Source organism: Anolis carolinensis, unplaced genomic scaffold (genome assembly GCF_035594765.1).
Source record: "Anolis carolinensis isolate JA03-04 unplaced genomic scaffold, rAnoCar3.1.pri scaffold_15, whole genome shotgun sequence".
Classification (NCBI taxonomy): domain Eukaryota; kingdom Metazoa; phylum Chordata; class Lepidosauria; order Squamata; family Dactyloidae; genus Anolis; species Anolis carolinensis.
Genome location: NW_026943826.1, coordinates 11,792,524 through 11,813,721, shown reverse-complemented (window position 1 = coordinate 11,813,721; position 21,198 = coordinate 11,792,524). Strand labels below are relative to the sequence as shown.

The 21,198-nt window shown below is 39.3% G+C and overlaps 1 protein-coding gene across 6 annotated transcripts in view; it reads left to right on the top strand.

Annotated features, from left to right (window-relative positions):
* The window catches only part of camta1 (calmodulin binding transcription activator 1), a 195,240-nt gene that overhangs the window by 54,214 nt on the left and 119,828 nt on the right, over positions 1-21,198 (top strand). For all 6 annotated transcript variants that reach the window (XM_062965984.1, XM_062965982.1, XM_062965983.1 and 3 more), the window contains one exon: positions 20,810-20,877. In XM_062965984.1, the coding sequence (XP_062822054.1) occupies positions 20,810-20,877 (68 nt within the window). The remainder of the gene's footprint in view (positions 1-20,809; positions 20,878-21,198) is intronic.

Here is a 21,198-nt window from a genome sequence, read left to right as displayed (position 1 = left end):
TGCACATAAACATATATACATACACATATGCGCATACAAATAAATTACCATAGTCATCACCACATACACATATACGCATACACATATAAACATACAATATATATATATACACATATACATATATATACATACACATATACACAGACTTATAAAGTACCATCGTCATCACCATATGTATACATACATACATACACATACACATATAACACACATATAATATATATACACATATACATACATATACATACAAACAAACACACACATATATACATGCACTTAAACACATGTACATATACATACACATATGCGCATACAAATAAATTACCATAGTCATCACCACATACACATATACGCATACACATATAAACATACAATATATATACACATATACATATATATACATACAAACATATATATATATATATACATACACATATACAGACGTATAAAGTACCATCGACATCACCATATATACACACATATATACATACACATAAAGATATAAACATGCACATGTAAATATATATACACATACATATATGTATACTTACACACACATATATACATGCACTTAAACACATGTACGTATACATACACATATATACGTTTATACATACACATATACATAAATGCTATCGTCATCACCATATATACATACATATATACATATATATAAATACAAACACATATACGTACATATATATACATTTATACATGCACATATACACATACAAATATATGCATACACATACACACTTATACATACACATACAGTAGAGTCTCACTTATCCAATATTCACTTATCCAACATTCTGGATTATCCAATGCATTTTTGTAGTCAAAGTTTTCAATATATCATGATATTTTGGTGCTAAATTTGTAAATACAGTAATTACTACATAGCATTACTGCGTATGGAACTACTTTTTCTATCAAATTTGTTATATAACATGATGTTTTGGTGCTTAATTTATAAAATCATAACCTAATTTGATGTTTAATAGGCTTTTCCTTAATCCCTCCTTATTATCCAAGATATTCGCTTATCCAAGCTTCTGCCAGCCTGTTTATGTTGGATAAGTGAGAATCTACTGTATTATTATTATTGTATTTATTATTTTACTCTATTTATTATTACATGTATTATTTTCCTGTGTTTATTATTATTACTATTATTACATGTATTATTTTACTCTATTATTATTATACATGCGCATAAACACATAAACTTCAGTCAAATAAAGCACCATCTTCATCGCCATAGCAACATTGCTAAAGTAAACGTGTAGTATATATAGCAGAGATAATTATGCAATCCACTATGGTTGGAAAGGGACCCCCAAAGGACATCTAGTCCAACCCCAATCCTGACATTATGACACAACTAAAGCCCTTCTGACAGATGGCCATCCGGCCTCCAAAGATGGAGAAGGGGAAGTCAGGGTCTTTGCAACTTGCCATTATTTGGGGAAATACAACAAGGTCCTTCTGCCCTTTGTATGTATATGTGTGTGTGTGTGTGTGTGTGTGTGTGTGTGTGTGTGTATATATATATATATATATATATATATTACAGTAAAATTAAGCAGTTATTAGTATTCACCATAAAAAAACGCTGCTGGTGGCAGGAACGAGGAGCCACCTGCGGTTCCAAGCCGTACTTGATAACGCTGTAATTAGATTTCAGATGCAAAAAAGCTCATTAAAATTAAAGAACGAATTTGTCACTGTTTTAAGAGGCGCCGATTGCTCGGTCTCACGCTGCTCCCCTGACCTTGGCCTCTCCCCAAATAAGGATGGATAATAATAATAATAATAATAATAATAATAATAATAATAATAATAATAATAAGTTGTGCCCGGCCACGTGTTGCTGTGGCGTAGTGTGGTGGTATGGGAAATAAAGTATTGAGGAATTGGTGGTAGTTCGTATGTGTAATTTCCTTGTTCTGTTTTATTATAACACCGTAATTTTATATATTATATTTATCATCTTGTATTATCTGCTTTGAACTGGATTATAATTATGAAATAAATAATGAAATAAAATAAATAAATTATCTGCTTTGAACTGGATTATAATTATATATTTATATTACATGCAGTATTACTGATAATATTGCAATATAGTTGTATAATATAATATATTGTATGTATATATACTTGTAAACCGCCCTGAGTCCCGTTCAGGGTGTGAAGGGCGGGATATAAATGTCGCTAATAAATAATAATAAATATATGAGGTCCCTTCTACACAACGGTATAAAATCCCCATTGAACTGGATTATATGGTAGTGTGGACTCAAGATAATCCAGTTCAAAGCAGATACTTATCTTCCTTGGCATTCTGGGTTATATAGCTGCGTGGAAGGGCCTTGAGTCTACACTGCCATATAATCCAGTTCAAATCAGATAATCTGTATTTTATAGGCAGTGTGGAAAAGACCTAAGTGAATATAATAATAATAATACTTTATTTTTATACCCTGCTTCCATCTCCTCGAAGGGCTGAGGGTGTTGCTAGGGCCTAAAGGGGGCGCGGTTTACCCTTCTGACTGGCAGCCAGGGGGAGAACTGCTCTTCCTCGTCTATAATTTGGACTTTATTTTTCTAGGTTTTTTTATTGAAAGACATAGAGTGGATGACTATGTCTTTTGTGGCCCAATTTGGTGTGATTTGGTCCAGTGGTTTTGTTGTTTACTCCTTGGGAAAAACACACATTATATCTATATATATAAAAGGGTAATGGAATCACGGCACCGGACAAAACAACTAAACTAAATGCCCCACAACCTCGAAAATTGACAGCACAACCTCTCATCCACGCCTCTACGTTCATACAACAAAAAGAAAAGAAAAAGTACATACATACATATACTATTCATATTATTATCTCTCTATATAAAAGGGTAATGGAATCACGGCACCGGACAAAACAACTAAACTAATCGCCCCACAACCTCAAAAATTGACAGCACAACCTCTCATCCACACCTCTACGTTCATACAACGAAAAGAAAAGAAAAAGTAAGTCCTAGCCACAGCAACGCGTGGCCGGGCACAGCTAGTTCTTATATATATAGATAATGATGATGATGGTTTTTTTATTGAAAGGCATAGATTGGGTGGCTGTGTCTTTTGTGGCCCAATTTGGTGTGATTTGGTTCAGTGGTTTTGTTGTTTACTCCATGGGAAAAACGTACATTACATTTTTATATATATAGATAATGATGATGATGATGATGATGATGTAATGCGGGGATTCGAACCCGTGTCCTGCGGCCCTCGCCTCCCTTTTGCTCCCAAGACCTTCCCTTCCTTCTCTTGTCTTTTTTTCCCTCCCCTTCTTCGTTCCTTTCTTCCTCTCTGCAATTTGTATTCAGATGAAGGTCATTTGAAAGGTGCAACGTGGTAAACAGCCATTATTTCATTTTGATGGAGGTAGTAAAATTATAGTGTTGGTTGAATTATTTTAGTACGGGGCCATTACAAACGGTTTCTTCTCCTTTTAAAATCCGGAATCAGAGGGAAATTAAGGATCCCGAAGCCGCGGTTTCGTTTTGATTTATGACGCATTCCTTGGTGGAGTTCAGAAGGCTCATTGATTGCAGGCGAACTATACATCCCAGTACATACAAATCTATAATGTCCAGGAAGCAAAGAAAGCCCTCCAGTAGTGATATGGAACACCAGGACATTTTACTTACTCAATCCATGATTGATCAATAATAATAATAATAATAATAATAATAATAATAATAATAATAATAATAATAATAATAATAATAATAATAATAATAATATTACTTTATATAAAACTAGCTTTGCCCGGCCACGCACTGCTGTGGCTTATGGGAATCATTTGTTGGCCAGGTGAAATAGCAGTGAATAGCCTTGCAGCCTCAAAGCCTGTTTGCTTCCTGCCTGGGAGAATCCTTTGTTGGGAAGTGTTGGGAAGTTGGGAATTCCCAATTTCCCTGCTTTCAGAGTGTTGCTCTTTATTTACTGTCTTGGTTTTAGAGATTATATAGTTCTGTATTATTATACCACAGTAATTATTTCATATTACAGTAGAGTCTCACTTATCCAACATTCACTTATCCAACATTCTGGATTATCCAACACAGTCGGCCTTTTAGTAGTCTTTTTTTTTAGTCAATGTTTTCAATACATTGTGTTGTTTTGGTGCTAAATTCGTAAATGCAGTAATTACTACATAGCATTACCGTGCATTGAACTACTTTTTCTGTCAAATTTGTTGTGTAACGTGATGTTTTGGTGCTTAATTTGTGAAATCATAACGTAATTTGACGTTTAATAGACTTTTCCTTAATCCCTTCTTATTATCCAACATATTCGCTTACCCAACGTTCTGCCAGGGTGTTTATGTTGGATAAGTGAGACTCTACTGTATATTTATAATCTTATATTATCTGCTTAGAACTGGATGATATGAGGCACAGCTGTATAAAATGCACAGTGGATTATATGCCAGTGTGGACTCAAGATAATCCAGTTCAAAGCAGATAATCTGTATTTTATTAATGGTTGTCATTTTATTTATGTCTTTTAAATTTTCATTTGCCTTGTTCGGTTCCTGATGTTATTGTACTTTTGTTCTACATTTGTAAGCCGCCCCGAGTCCCCACAGGGAGATGGAGGCGGGATATAAGAATAAAATTATTATTATTATTATTATTATTATTATTATTATTATTATTATTATTATTATTTTATAGGCAGTGTGGAAGAGACCTGATTGTTTTGTTTTCATCTATTGCTGTCAACCGCTCCGAGCCAAACTGGGAGTAGCGGTATACAAGTCTAATAAATAAATATAAATAAAATAAATTGAAGCGGCCCTGGGCGCCATTAAATGGCCGAGTGGGTTGCTAGGAGACAAAGTGGGCGGAGCTTAGCCTTCTAACTGGAAGCAATGGGAAAAAAACAATTATTTCTCTCCCTCTAAGTAGGACTTTATTTTTCTTGTTTTTTTGATGTCGAAACACAGCGGGGATGACCATGTCTTTTGTGGCCAAGTTTCGTGGGTTTTGGTTGTTTAGTTTTGTTGTTTACCTTAAAGCAGAAACGGTCAGAACTTTTATATATATATACTAGCTGTGCCCGGCCACGCGTTGCTGTGGCAAAGTGGTGGTGGTATTGGTTAAAAATTGTTGTGTAATTTTTATTTGACGTTATTTGCAATTTTTAATTAATTTTATTGTAAGTTATATTTTTAATTATTATATTTTATTATTTTCTTGTATTATTTTTAGTTATTTTCTGTTATTATAGTATTTTATTGTATTACTTTTTTAGTGTTTTTAATTATTTTTTGGGGGTTGCTAGGAGACCAAGTTGGAGGAGTTTAGCCTTCTAACTGGCAGCAATTGGATAAAAGCAATTATTCCTCTCTCTCTAATTAGGACTTTATTTTTCTTTTCTTTTTGTTGTATCAACCTAGAGGCGTGGATGATGGGTTGTGTTGTCAAATTTCGAGGTTGGGGGGCCTGTAGTTTTGTTGTTTTGTGGGTCGCCGTGATGCCATCACTCTTTTATATATATAGATATAGATAGAAGATATAATTTCCAAGCCTCATCCTGGATGTTGTTTTTGGGATGGCCGTCTGTCGGGAGGGATTGGATGGTGTCCATGGCAGATTCTTCCTTTTGCTCCAATGAAGCTAAAGCAAGAAAGAGCCTTGGACGGCCTGGCCTTCTATATAAATCTCCCTTCCCAGAAAGGGCCTTTTGCTCATTTCGGAGCCAGCGAGGTGTGAAAATGTTAATGAAGGCAGCCATCATCGAGGAGAGAGAGCCAGCCTTTCTCCTTCCTTAAGGAGAGATCCATGGCAAAATGTGGGTGGCTTTGAATGCTATGGCTGGATTGCATATCCCATCATCCTTCAAAGCAACCAAGGAATGCTGGGAGGTACAATTCGTCTGCGAGTTCACTGTATTGTTAGCTGCCCCGTGGTTCTGAACAAAACCCAGGCATGTTATTATTATTCCATGCTGCTACTTTTGCACCAAAAATAACATTATATAATATAACTAGCTGTGCCCGGCCACGCGTTGCTGTGGCGTTGTCTGGTGGTGTCTGTATTTTATAGGCAGTGTGGAAGAGGCCTAAGTGAGGCCTAACTTTGCCTGTCCCCTGGGCTGAGTGGGTTGCTAGGAAACCAAGTGGGCGGAGATTAGCTTTCTAACTGGCAGCAATTGCATAAAAACAATTATTCCTCTCCCTCTAATTAGGACTTTATTTTTTTTTCTTTTTATTGTATCAACCTAGAGGCGTGGATAATGGGTTGTGTTGTCAAATTTCGGGGTTGGGGGGCCTGTAGTTTTGTTGTTTTGTGGGTCGCCGTGATGCCATCACTCTTTTATATATATAGATAATTTAATAGTACAATATATTGTTATTATAATATATCAAATCCATCTAGATTTTCTGTTTCTCCCCCACCACAGACACCCCAGTGTTTCTGACTCTCTCCATTTGGGTGGAATTTGCATGACCCTGCCCACTACCTCTCCCTTAACCCTTTCCTATTCTTTTCTATGGCACACAGAAAAAAGGGGAATTGAAATCCAGAGATCTGTATCTATCTATCCATTTGATCTATCTATCTATCTATCTATCTATCTATCTATCTATCTATCTATCTATCCTTCCATCCATTGATCTACCTATTATCTATCTATCTATCCATCCATCAATCCATTCATTCATCTATCTACCTATTATCTATCTATCTATCTATCTATCTATCTATCTATCTATCTATCTATCTATCTATCTATCTATCTATCTATCCATTTGATCTATCTATCCATCCATCCATCCTTCCATCCATTCATCTACCTATTATCTATCTATCAATCCATCCATCCATCTATCTACCTATTATCTATCTATCTATCTATCTATCTATCTATCTATCTATCTATCTATCCATTTGATCTATCTATCCATCCATCCATCCTTCCATCCATTCATCTACCTATTATCTATCAATCCATCCATCCATCTATCTACCTATTATCTATCTATCTATCTATCTATCTATCTATCTATCTATCTATCTATCCATTTGATCTATCTATCCATCCATCCATCCTTCCATCCATTCATCTACCTATTATCTATCAATCCATCCATCCATCTATCTACCTATTATCTATCTATCTATCTATCTATCTATCTATCTATCTATCCATTTGATCTATCTATCTATCTATCTATCTATCTATCTATCTATCTATCTATCTATCTATCTATCCATCCATTCATCTATCTACCTATTATCTATCTGTCTATCTATCTATCCATTTGATCTATCTATCTATCTATCTATCTATCTATCTATCTATCTATCCATTTGATCTATCTATCTATCTATCCATCCTTCCATCCATTCATCTATTTATTATCTATCCATCCATCCATCCACCTATTATCTATCCATCCACCCATCCATCCATCCATTCATCTACCTACCTCTTATCGAACTATCTGTCCATTCGATCTATCTATCGATCTATCTATCTATCCATCCATCCATTCATCTACCTATTATCTATCTGTCTATCTATCTATCTATCTATCTATCTATCTATCTATCTATACATCCATCCTATTTAATTATCTATCTATCCATCCCCACCCCCTCTCTCAAACGCAACCATCCAGCTATCCATCTCTTCATTGTGTCTGTCTGTCTCTGGATGTAGGTGAACTACAACTCCCCCAAATCCAGGTGAATTTCCCGCAAAGACCTCCAGTATTTTTTCTTGGTTATGGGGCCTGCGTGTGCCAAGTTCGGTCCAATTCCATTTGTATTGTAAAAGCCCTTTTTCCCGTCTTTGCCATCAGGGAAAGCCCTCCTGGAATCGCAACGCCGTCGGTTTAATTTCGGGATATGGTTTGCAAAAAGCAGCGAGGAAAGGAAGGCCGAGAGCGCTAATGAATAGCCACAATGCACTTCAGCATGAACCAGGGCGGGGAAGCCCTATTAATTGGCCCTAATTGAGGCCTGGTTATGAGCTGCAATTTGTGCAGGAGAAAACAAAGCCGCATTTCCTGCGCCTTGCTGGGAACGAAATGCACCTCCGCCTCTCTCCCTCCCTCCGGCCTTAATGCTAGACTCATAGAATTGGAGCGCCAATAGATTTGCAATAAGTCAAAAACAACTTGAAAGCAATAAATAATAATAATAATAATAATAATAATAATAATAATAATAATAATAATATGTAAAGCAAAGTGAAGAACCTGCTTTGATTGAAGTCAAAAATCAGAAACTCCTCAAAGCACAGCAGACAAAAAACCAGTACAAGAAAACCGCACTACAAACTAGAGCAGAATCAGTACAAGAAAACCGCACTACAAACTAGAGCAGAATCAGTACAAGAAAACCGCACTACAAACTAGAGCAGAATCAGTACAAGAAAACCGCACTACAAACTAGAGCAGCATCAGTACAAGAAAACCGCACTACAAACTAGAGCAGAATCAGTACAAGAAAACCGCACTACAAACTAGAGCAGAATCAGTACAAGAAAACCGCACTACAAACTAGAGCAGCATCAGTACAAGAAAACCGCACTACAAACTAGAGCAGCATCAGTACAAGAAAACCGCACTACAAACTAGAGCAGAATCAGTACAAGAAAACCGCACTACAAACTAGAGCAGAATCAGTACAAGAAAACCGCACTACAAACTAGAGCTGACAGCTGGCACAACAAAACATTGCATGGAAAGTTCCTTGACAAAATTAAAGGAAAATGAGCTCGCAAAGATACTGTGGGACTTCCGAATCCAGACTGACAAAGTTCAGGAACACAACACACCAGACCTCACAGTTGTGGAAAAGAAAGAGGTTTGGATCATTGATGTCGCCATCCCAGGTGACAGTCGCATTGACGAAAAACAACAGGAAATAATAATAATAATAATAATCACTAGGCCTCGATTTTCTGGCCTTGTTTCCCATCCAGAGGTTGCGCAGTGGTGCTTCCGCTTTGCAAACTCTATAGAAGAGACTTAAGACTTTGTTTTGGTGCCTGGCAAGGCTATATGCTCCCCAAAGCCTAATCCTGCCTTCCCAAGATATAAGCCTCTTTGCGTGATTATCTGCGGCAGCCGAGAACAATTGGGCTCTGGCTCTTTTGCAGCAGAGTTGTCGCTTTTGGGAGATCGCTATCAAGTCGGTTCCTCTATCATCTCCTTCCCTCTCGGCTCTTCGTTCCCTCTCTGCAAGACTCTGCCGCCTTTGGGAAGCATTAACCGCCGTGGCTCAGTGCTATGGGATCCTGGGAGTTGTAGTTTTGCAAGGTGTTGAGCTTTCTCTGGCCAAGGGAGGATGGTTGAATGCTCCTCTTGCTGTTGAGAAGGTCTCTGCCATGATTGGAAGGTCTTCTCAATGTTGACAAGGTCTTCTTAATGGTTGGATGACCCTCTTGTTGTTGGAAGCATCTTCTTAATAGTATTATTATTATTATTATTATTATTATTATTATTATTATTATTATTATTATTATTATGAAGGACTTCTTAAAAGCTGGAAGGTCTTCCATCATTAGGAAGGACCTCTTAATGGTTGGAAGGTCTTCTGAATGTTGAAAAGGTCTTCTTAACGGTTGGATGACCCTCTTGTTGTTGGGAACGTCTTCTTAATATTATTATTATTATTAGGAAGGCCTTCTTAAAAGCTGGAAGATCTTCCTATCATTAGCAAGGACCTCTTAATGGTTGGAAGGTCTTCTCAATGTTGGGTAGGTCTTCGTAATGGTTGAATTGTCCTCTTGTTGTTGGGAAGAGCCTCTTAGTTGTCATTATTATTAGGAAGAACCTCCTCTTGCTGTTGGGAATGTTTTGTCATGATTGGAAGGTCTTCTTGTCATTAGGAAGGACCTCTTAATGGTTGGAAGGTCTTCTCAATGATTAAATTGTCCTCTTGTTGTTGGGAAAGCCCTCTTATTATTAGGAAGAACCTCCTCTTGCTGTTTGGGAATGTCTTTGTCATGATTGGAAGGTCTTCTTATCTTTAGCAAGGACCTCTTAATGGTTGGAAGGTCTTCTCAATGTTGAGAAGATCTTCTTAATGGTTGGGTGAACCTCTTGTTGTTGGAAACGTCTTTTTAATAGTATTATTATTATTAGGAAGGACTTCTTGAAAGCTGGAAGGTCTTCCTATCATTAGGAAGGACCTCTTAATGGTTGGAAGGTCTTCTCAATATTAGGAATGTTTTCTTAATGGTTGGGTGGCCCTCTTGTTGTTGGAAACGTCTTCTTAATAGTATTATTATTATTAGGAAGGACTTCTTGAAAGCTGGAAGATCTTCCTATCATTAGGAAGGACCTCTTAATGGTTGGAAGGTCTTCTCAATGTTGAGAAGGTCTTCTTAATAGTTGGGTGACCCTCTTGTTGTTGGAAAGTCTTCTTAATAGTATTATTATTATTAAGAAGGACTTCTTGAAAGCTGGAAGGTCTTCCTATCATTAGGAAGGACCTCTTAATGGTTGGAAGGTCTTCTCAATGTTGAGAAGGTCTTCTTAATAGTTGGGTGACCCTCTTGTTGTTGGAAACGTCTTCTTAATAGTATTATTATTAATGGTTGGAAGGTCTTCTTATAGATAGAAAAGTCTTCTCGTTGTTGAGAAGGTCCTCTTAAGGCATGGATGGTCCTCTTGTTGCTGGGAAAGTTGCTGGTTGAAAGCCCTTATAATTAGGAAGGTCTTCTTAGTGGTGGAAAGGCCTTCTCATTGGGAAGATCTTCTCAATGTTGGAAATGCCTTCTTGTCACTGGGAAGGTCTTTGTAATGCTGGAAAGACCTTCCTGTCATTGGGAAGGTCTTCTCAATGGTGTCTCACCAAACAACAACTCCCAGGATTCTCTATCAAGGCGCCATGGCAGTTCAAGTGGTGCCAAACTGCATTAATTGCACAGTGTAGATGCACCGGAATCTACCGGGTCTAGTCTGATCCATTCCCAGTTCTTCTCACTGGCATGAAGGCCTCCTTCCCAAATCCCAGAATAGGTCAGTGCTGTGCGAGTGCGAATTGAGAGATTTACACACCCACCCCAGGGACGCGGAGGAAGGGCCTGTTGCATTAAAGCTCTGAAAATATATAGCGTAATGTATTTGCCCTGGAACTCCCCACTCTCCTCCCAGCCGAAGAAGGCGTCCAGATGACGGGAAGAAGGAGGCACAGGGGAAATTTCGGGAGCCGCGCAAAGCAAAGAGAAGCCGCACGCTCCCAGCGCTCTCAGCGCACACGCACAGTATTGATTTTGCTCCCTCGCAGAGAATAGAGAGCGCTCAAAATTGACCCAGTAATTCAGTGAGAACACAGCTCTGTCTTCCTTCGCTCTCTTTCTGCAAGGCGGGTTTTTCTGTATTCTGGCGCCTCCTCCAGATTAGCAATGCTCAAAGCAGATGAAGACATCCATAGATCGCCCTGGTGAGGTTGGTTCACTTGGTCCTCTTGGTTGGTTCTCTCTCTGGAACCTTGTGAGTTTCTTGAACAAGAGGAAGCTCTCCAGAAACCAATTTGAATGGAAAAGCTCTCCAGAACATTGGGGTGCATCTACACTGTGGATTTAATGCAGTTTGGCACTGGTTGAACAGCCATGACTCAATCATGGGGAATCCTGGGAGTTGTTGTTCCCAATGACAACCTTTCAGAGGTCGTTCCTATAGATAAGAAGGCCTTTGAACCATTGAGACCTTCCCAACAAGAGGACATTCCAGCCATGAAGAAGAACATCCCAGGTAGAAGACCTTCCAACCTTTCAGAGGTCGTTCCTAGAGATCAGAAGGCCTTCAAATCATTAAGACTTTCCCAACGAGAAGAGGACATTCCAACCATGATGAAGAAACTCCCAGGTAGAAGACCTTCCAACCTTTAAGAAGTTGTTAATAGAGATCAGAAGGCCTTCAAACCATTGAGACCTTCCCAATGACAAGAGGACATTCCAACCATTAAAAAGAACATCCCAGGTAGAAGGCCTTCTAACCTTTAAGAAGTTGTTAATAGAGATCAGAAGGCGTTCGAACCATTGAGACCTTCTCAACAAGAGGACATTCCAACCATGACGGAGAACATCCCAGATAGAAGGCCTTCCAACCTTTAAGAAGTTGTTAATAGAGATCAGAAGGCCTTCAAACCATTGAGACCTTCCCAACAAGAGGAGATTCCAACCATGAAGAAGAACATCCCTGGTAGAAGGCCTTCCAACCTTTAAGAGGTCTGTCTTCATGTCAAAAAGACCTTCAAACCATCAAGAGGGCTTTCCCAACAACAAGAGGACCATCCAGTTCTCAAGAAGGACTCCTGTTTGAAGGAAGTCACGCTCTAACCTCTTAAAGATTGGAAGGTCTTAAACATGGGACGTTCTTCTTAACGGTTGGGATGTCCTCTTAATAGAATCATAGAATAGGAGAGTTGGAAGAGACCTCATGGGCCATCCAGTCCAACCTCCTGCCAAGAAGCAGGAAATCGCATTCAAAGCACCCTTGTCGTTGAGAAGGTCTTTGAAGGCCTTCTTATCTCTAGGAACAACCTTTGAAAGGATGGAGGGCCTTCTTGTCATTGGGATGATGATGATGATGATGAGGAGGATGAGGATGATGATGATGATATTCCATATGAGAGAGCCACGGCAGTCCAACCAGTGTCAAATTGCATTAAATCCACAGTGTAGATGCATCCCAATGTTCTGGAGAACTTCTCCATTCAACTTCTCAGAGCCAAGTCAACCATTTTGGGCCATTTGTCGGGAAGGCTTTGGTTGTGTTTACGACAGTATGGGTTTGGACTAGATTACCTTAGAGGTTCTTCTCTATTCGAGGTGACCATCCGTTGGGAGGGCTTTGGTTGTGTTCCCAGCAGAAAAGGGTTGACCGTTGGCTTCCGTTCCAACTTAGGATCCTACGATCCTATCTCTGTTTCAGTCTAATGGTTATTTCCAGACCCAACCGACCCCTTGAATCAATACCCTTGGCTATTGATCCTGAGGTTATCAATGAGATCTTGGCCCATTGGAGCATTTTTGAGAGGCCCATCCTTTTCCTTCTGCAATCTTCGTTGGGCATTGATTTAATGCGCATCTTCCTTTTGCAAAGCATTTTAATTCCCCGTTTGAAATGTTGGAAGGGGGGGATAGAGATGGAGAGGGAGAAGGATTTTTCCCCCTCTCTGCCATAAATCAGAGGCTGAATCTTTTAACATTTACAGTTTTAAATGAATTCCTGCCGAGAGTCTCTTAAGCCAGATTTATATCTGGTTTTTGCATTGAACTGTGTCGTTATGTGGGCCCGGGAAGAAGAAAAAGGGAGAGAGACTCGTGCAAAATTAGGCGTAATGCGAAAACATGCTGAAAAGACACTTCTCCGGAAAATGGGGAGCGTTATGATGATGTTCCAGGGATATTGGACGGGGGAATATGCAAAGGAGGAGCACGCAAAGCGGATGTAAGGAAAGCGGGGAGAGAGAAAGAGAACAATTACCACGGGCATCTTCCTTTTCGTGATCCTCGCACAAGGGTTGCCGGCTCCGCGTTCGGAGATAAAGGAACATTGATACGGTGGACCCGCCCGCCCCCAAACCAGATCGGAATCGGGAAATCCTAACCTCTTCTAGGTTGGAAGGCCTTCTTACTCTCAAGAAGCTCTTCATGGTTGGAAGGCCTTTGTATTGTTAGGTAGAACTTTCATTAGTAAGGTCTTCTTCTCGTTGGAAGGTCTTCTTACTCTCAAGAAGCTCTTCATGGTTGGAAGGCCTTTGTATTGTTAGGTAGAACTTTCATTAGTAAGGTCTTCTTCTCGTTGGAAGGTCTTCTTACTCTCAAGAAGCTCTTCATGGTTGGAAGGCCTTTGTATTGTTAGGTAGAACTTTCATTAGTAAGGTCTTCTCGTTGGAAGGTCTTCTTACTCTCAAGAAGCTCTTCATGGTTGGAAGGCCTTTGTATTGTTAGGTAGAACTTTCATTAGTAAGGTCTTATTCTCGTTGGAAGGTCTTCTTACTCTCAAGAAGCTCTTCATGGTTGGAAGGCCTTTGTATTGTTAGGTAGAACTTTCATTAGTAAGGTCTTCTTCTCGTTGGAAGGTCTTCTTACTCTCAAGAAGCTCTTCATGGTTGGAAGGCCTTTGTATTGTTAGGTAGAACTTTCATTAGTAAGGTCTTCTTCTCGTTGGAAGGTCTTCTTACTCTCAAGAAGCTCTTCATGGTTGGAAGGCCTTTGTATTGTTAGGTAGAACTTTCATTAGTAAGGTCTTCTCGTTGGAAGGTCTTCTTACTCTCAAGAAGCTCTTCATGGTTGGAAGGCCTTTGTATTGTTAGGTAGAACTTTCATTAGTAAGGTCTTCTTCTCGTTGGAAGGTCTTCTTACTCTCAAGAAGCTCTTCATGGTTGGAAGGCCTTTGTATTGTTAGGTAGAACTTTCATTAGTAAGGTCTTCTTCTCGTTGGAAGGTCTTCTTACTATTGGGAAGTTCTTCTTCATGGTTGGAAGTCCTCCTTCTTGTTAAGGAGGTTTTCTTGCTCTTAGTAAGGTCTTCTCGATGGCTAGAAGGTTGTCTTCTCATTGGGAAGGTCTCTTATAGGTTGGAAAGTCTTCTTACTATTAAGAAGATCTTCATGGTTGGAAGGTTACCTTGTTAGGGAGGTCTTCTTGCCATTAGTAACGTCTTCCTGATGGCTAGAAGGTCTTCTTCTCATTGGGAATGTCTCTTGTAGGTTGGAAGGTCTTCTTGCTATTAAGAAGATCTTCATGGTTGGAAGGTTTCCTTGTTAGGGAGGCCTTCGTGCCATTAGTAAAGTCTTCCCGATGGTTAGAAGGTCTTCTTCTCATTGGGAAAGTCTCTTGTAGATTGGAAGGTCTTCTTACTATTGGGAAGACCTTCTTCATGGTTGGAAGGGCTCCTTCTTATTAGGGAGATCTTCTTGCCATTAGTAAGGTCTTCCCGATGGTTAGAAGGTCTTCTTCTCATTGGGAAGGTCTTCTTACGGTTAAGGAGGTCTTCTTCGTGGTTGGAAAGACTCCTTCTTATTAGGGAGGTCTTCTTGCCATTAGGAAGGTCTTCCCGATGGTTAGAAGATCTTCTCACTGGGAAAGTCTTCTTCATGGTTGGAAGGCTTCTTTCTTGTTAGGGAAGTCTTCCCAATGGTTAGAAGGTCTTCTTCTCACTGGGAAGGTTTTCTTCATGGTTGGAAAGCTTCCTTCTTGTTAGGGAGGTCTTCCCAATGGTTAGAAGGTCGTCTTCTCACTGGGAAGGTCTTCTTGCCATTAGGAAGGTCTTCCCGATGGTTAGAAGGTCTTCTTCTCACTGGGAAGGTCTTCTTATGGTTAGGGAGGTTTTCTTCATGGTTGGAAGGCCTCCTTCTTACTAGGGAAGTCTTCCTGATGGTTAGAAGGTTTTCTTCTCACTGGGAAGGTCCTCTTCATGGTTGGAAGGCCTCCTTCTCACTGGGAAGGTCTTCTTGCCATTAGGAAGGTCTTCCCGATGGTTAGAAGGTCTTCTTCTCACTGGGAAGGTCTTCTTATGGTTAGGGAGGTTTTCTTCATGGTTGGAAGGCCTCCTTCTTACTAGGGAAGTCTTCCTGATGGTTAGAAGGTTTTCTTCTCACTGGGAAGGTCCTCTTCATGGTTGGAAGGCCTCCTTCTCACTGGGAAGGTCTTCTTGCCATTAGGAAGGTCTTCCAGATGGTTAGAAGGTCTTCTTCTCACTGGGAAGGTCTTCTTATGGTTAGGGAGGTTTTCTTCATGGTTGGAAGGCCTCCTTCTTACTAGGGAAGTCTTCCTGATGGTTAGAAGGTTTTCTTCTCACTGGGAAGGTCCTCTTCATGGTTGGAAGGCCTCCTTCTCACTGGGAAGGTCTTCTTGCCATTAGGAAGGTCTTCCCGATGGTTAGAAGGTCTTCTTCTCACTGGGAAGGTCTTCTTATGGTTAGGGAGGTTTTCTTCATGGTTGGAAGGCCTCCTTCTTACTAGGGAAGTCTTCCTGATGGTTGAAAGGCCTCCTTCTCACTGGAAAGGTCTTCTTGCCATTAGGGAGGTCTTCCCGATGGTTAGAAGGTCTTCTTCTCACTGGGAAGGTCTTCTTATGGTTAGGGAGGTTTTCTTCATGGTTGGAAGGCCTCCTTCTTACTAGGGAAGTCTTCCTGATGGTTGAAAGGCCTCCTTCTCACTGGGAAGGTCTTCTTGCCATTAGGGAGGTCTTCCTGATGGTTAGAAGGTCTTCTTCTCATTGGGAATGCATGGATGTGAAAGAAGGCGGGAGGAAGAAGTTAGGAGGCTTTGATATATATAATTTTCCATCCCGAAACCTTTGCATTTCAAGCCCCCGAAGATACCTGACAGTCTTGCAAATAACAGGTGATTGCAACGAGGGATGGAAAATGCACCTGGCGCCTCGATTTGCATGGAATTAATTGGGAGGAGACGCTGTATTTATCTTTTTCCGAGGCGGCTTCCCAGGTGAAGGCTTGCGAGGGAATTCGCGTCGCTTCCTATTTGGCGGTTATTAAAACGGAGGAATTTAATTAAGGGAATTAAAAACAGGGCGGGGGGAGTCTTGCACCTGTCGTCGACACAGGCACTCCACTCGAACAACACAGATCTCCCCCCAAAATGGATTTCTAGGACGTTAGAACAGTGGTTCTCAACCTTCTTAATGCCGCCAACCAGTATTCAAATTATGGATGTTTCGGGTATTTGTGCCAAATGTGGTCCAGTGAATGAAAATACATCCTACATATCAGATATTTACATTACAAACCATAACAGTTGTGGAGCAGCAACCAAAATAATAACTATATTAAGGGGTGGCAGCATTAAGAATACTAATAATAATAATACCTGGCTCAAGACATGAGGAGACACAGGTAGGAAATAAAACTATTATTATTATTATTATTATTATTATTATTATTATTATTATTATTATTCCCGCCTCGAGTGGATAAGAAATAAAAATAATAAAAATAATAAATACTAATACTAATATAATAATAATACCTGCCTTGAGTCATGAGGAGAGGCCGGTAAGAAATAAAATTATTATTATTATTATTATTATTATTATTATTATTATTATTATTATTATTCCTGCCTCGAGTGGATAAGAAATAAAAATAAAAATAATAAATACTAATACTAATATAACAATAATAATACATGCCTTGAGCCATTAAGAGAGGCAGGTAAGAAATAAAAGTATTATTATTATTCCTGCCTTGAGTGGATAAGAAATAATAATAATGATAATAATAATAAAATACTAATACGAATATAATAATAATACATGCCTTGAGCCTTTAAGAGAGGCAGGTAAGAAATAAAATTATTATTATTATTCCTGCCTTGAGTGGATAAGAAATAATAATAATAATAATAAATACTAATAATAATATAATAATAATAATACCTGCCTCGAGCCATGAAGAGAGGCAGGTAAGAAATAAAAGTATTATTATTATTCCTGCCTTGAGTGGATAAGAAATAATAATAATGATAATAATAATAAAATACTAATACGAATATAATAATAATACATGGCCTTGAGCCATGAAGGGAAGCAGGTCAGAAATAAAATTATTATTATTAATAAATAATAATAATAATAATAATAATAATAATAATAATAATAATAAAACTACCTCTATTATCCATCCTTCCTGTATTTGAAGGCCTCTAAAGGAGAGTCCATCACCTTCAAAGGCCATTCATGATCCATTAGAGTTGGAAGGGGCCCCCAAAGGCTATCTAGACTGACCCCATTTTCTTTGCGGGACCAATGTGCATTAATTCCGCAGTGTGGCTGCACAGAGAGGAGTGTCTCTCTCCGTTGAAAAAGGAAAAAGCAACCGCAGCTGCTGATGTTCTGTAATTTTAATCGCTCTTTAATGGCTTTGTGGTTGTTTTCCCTTTGACGCCGCCGTCAGACTAATCGCATTAACAAATGTTCAGAAACTCAGGAATTAAAGAGGAACAAAGAGGAAGCAGCCACTCTCGGAAGGCGTTTGACCCACTAAATGGGAGGCGAGGATTTTCAGGCCGGGATTTCTCAGCATCAAGGCTCTTCATTGCCGTTCGTTCGTTCGTTGCCACGCCATTGGCTAATTAGCCAATAATAATAATAATAATAATAATAATAATAATAATAATAATAATAATAATAATAATAATAATTCTTTCCTTCCCATTCCTCCTTTCCTCTTTCTGCCGTGTCTTTTCCTTCCTTCCTTCCCTCTTTTAAGTTCTTTCTTTCCTCCCTTCTCTTTGAGATTCCTTTCTTCCTTTGCTTTTGGGTTCTCTCCTCCGTCCTGTTCCTTCCTTCCACTTTTTGCTCTTCCTTTCTCTCCCTTCCTTCCTCCCTTCCTTCCTTCCTTCCTTCCTTCCTTCCTTCCTTCCTTCCTTCCTTCCTTCCTATTCTTCTTTTCCTTCCCCTACCTATCCTTACTTTTCCTACCTTTTTTTCCATTCTTCCCTCCCTCCCTCCTTCCTTCTTTCCTATTCATTCCTTCCTTTTCCTAACTCTTTATTTCCTATTCCTGTTTCCTTCCTTCCTTTTCCTCCTTTCCTTCCCCTTCCTGTCCTTTCTTTTCCATCCTTCCCTCCCTAATCCCTTCTTCTTTCCTTCCTTCCTTCCTTCCTTCCTTCCTTCCTTCCTTCCTTCCTTCCTTCCTTCCTTTTCCTCTTTTCCTTCCCCTTCCTATCTTTTCTTTTCCTTCCTTCCTTCCTTCCTTCCTTTTCCTTCCTTTCTTTTCCTCCCTCTTTATTTCCTATTCCTCCTTTCCTTCCCCTTCCTAACCTTTCTTTTCCTTCCTTCCTTCCCTCCTTCCTTCCCTCCCTCCCTCTTTCTTTCCTATTCCTGCTTCCTTCCTTTTCCTCTTTTCCTCCCCCTTCCTGCCCTTTCTATTCCACCCTTCCCTCCCTCCATCCTTCCCTTACTCTGTCCTTGCTTCCTCTTCCTTCCTTCCTTCTTCCTTCCTTCCTTCCTATTCTTCCTTTCCTTCCCCTTCCTACTCTTTCTTTCCATCCTTCCCTCCTTCCTTCCTATTCCTTCCCCTTCCTGCCCTTTCTTTTCCTTCCTTCCTTCCTTCCTTCCTTCCTTCCTTCCTTCCTTCCTTCCTTCCTATTCCTTCCTTCCTTTTCCTCCCTTTCTTTCCTATCCTTCCTTCCTTCCTTCCTTCCTTCCTTCCTTCCTTCCTTCCTTCCTTCCTATTCCTTCCTTCCTATTCCTTCCTTCCTTTCCTATCCTTCCTTCCTTCCTTCCTTCCTTCCTATTCCTTCCTTCCTTTTCCTCCCTTTCTTTCCTATCCTTCCTTCCTTCCTTCCTTCCTTCCTCCCTCCCTCCCTCCCTCCCTCCCTCCCTTCCTTTTTCTTTCCTATTCCTTCCTGCTTTTTCCTCCTTTCCTTCCCCTTCCTGCCTTTTCTTTTCCCTCCCTTCCCTCCCTCCCTCCTTCCTCCTATTCCTTCCTGCCTTTTCCTCCCTCTTTCTTTCCTTCCTCCCTCCTTCCTGACCATTTCCTCCTCTGACCTTGGTGGAGACACATTCATGTTTCCTTTGTTTCCCGGACCCTCCTTCCTGGGCCGGAGCCACAGCCACAGAGTCCTTAATTGATTCCTTCCTTTCCTTTTCTCCTTTTTTCTCCTCCTTCTTCGTTCCTCCTTTTGTTCGGAGACATTGACTTGACCCTGGAAGACACACACACCGAGGCCTCTCATTATCTCCGCTCACAGAGAAGCCTTTTGTCTTTTAATTATTATTTTAATGACATCTGTGTTATCTCTTTCCAACAATGGAAAGAGAGAAGAAAAGAAGGAAGGAATTGATAGATGGAGGAATGCAGGGCTTTCCTGCATTCAAACTTCCTTGCGCATGGCCTTGCGTATTTGTAAAAGTCAATCTTTTAATTGTACAAAATGCATAACGTTGAGGGTGAACTACAACTCCCATCATGCTGGGTTAACCCCCAGAAACTCCATCAGTACGTAAAGTTCGTTATATAATATATAATAATATATAATATAATATAATTATATTATATAATATAATTATATGATATATAATAATTATAGAATATAATTATATGATATATAATAATTATAGAATATAATTATATGATATATAATAATTATAGAATATATATGATATGTAATAATTATATAATGTAATAAATATTTATATAATATTTATATAATACTAGCTGTGCCCGGCCACGCGTTGCTGTGGCAAAGTGGTGGTGGTATTGGTTAAAAATTGTGTAATTTTTATTTGAGGTAATTTGTTTTTTTTTATAAATTTTATTGTAAGTTATCGTTTTATTATATTTTATTATTTTCTTGTATTATTTTTAGTTATTTTCTGTTATAGTATTTTATTGTATTAATTTTTTAGTGTTTTTAATTATTTTTTAGTGTTTTTTATTATTTTTTATTGGGTTGCTAGGAGACCAAGTTGGAGGAGCTTAGCCTTCTAACTGGCAGCAATTGGATAAAAGCAATTATTCCTCTCTCTCTAATTAGGACTTTATTTTTCTTTCCTTTTTGTTGTATCAACCTAGAGGCGTGGATGATGGGTTGTGTTGTCAAATTTCGAGGTTGGGGGGCCTGTAGTTTTGTTGTTTTGTGGGTCACCGTGATGCCATCACTCTTTTATATATATAGATTATATGATATATAATAATTATATAATATATATGATATATAATAATTATATAATATAATAAATATTTATATAATATTTATATAATATAATCACCTTTAACTAATTCTCTTCTTTTCTTTTTTTCGCAGGAAATTGCTGCCTACCTAATAACCTTCGAGAAGCACGATGAGTGGCTCACAACCTCCCCAAAAACCAGGTAATGATCCTCTCCAAGGTAGACCCTCTTTGGCTCTCCTTTCCCCCCCTTATTTAATTCGTTCTGCTCCCGATTTCGCCCCAAATCAATGCGTCGATCACAAAGCGATGGTGAAGTTGATTTAATTCGTTGATTTAATTGAATGGGATCGGATTGATCAAGGGCTGGATTTTGATAGTTTAATGCAGTGGTTCCCAAACTTATTTGGCCCGCCGCCCCCTTTCCAGAAAAAATATTAGTGTGTCCTGGAAAGGGGGTGTGGCTTAGAGGGGTGGGCGTGGCTCCTGCTCAAGAGATTCAGGGCTGGGTGGGGGAGGTGGG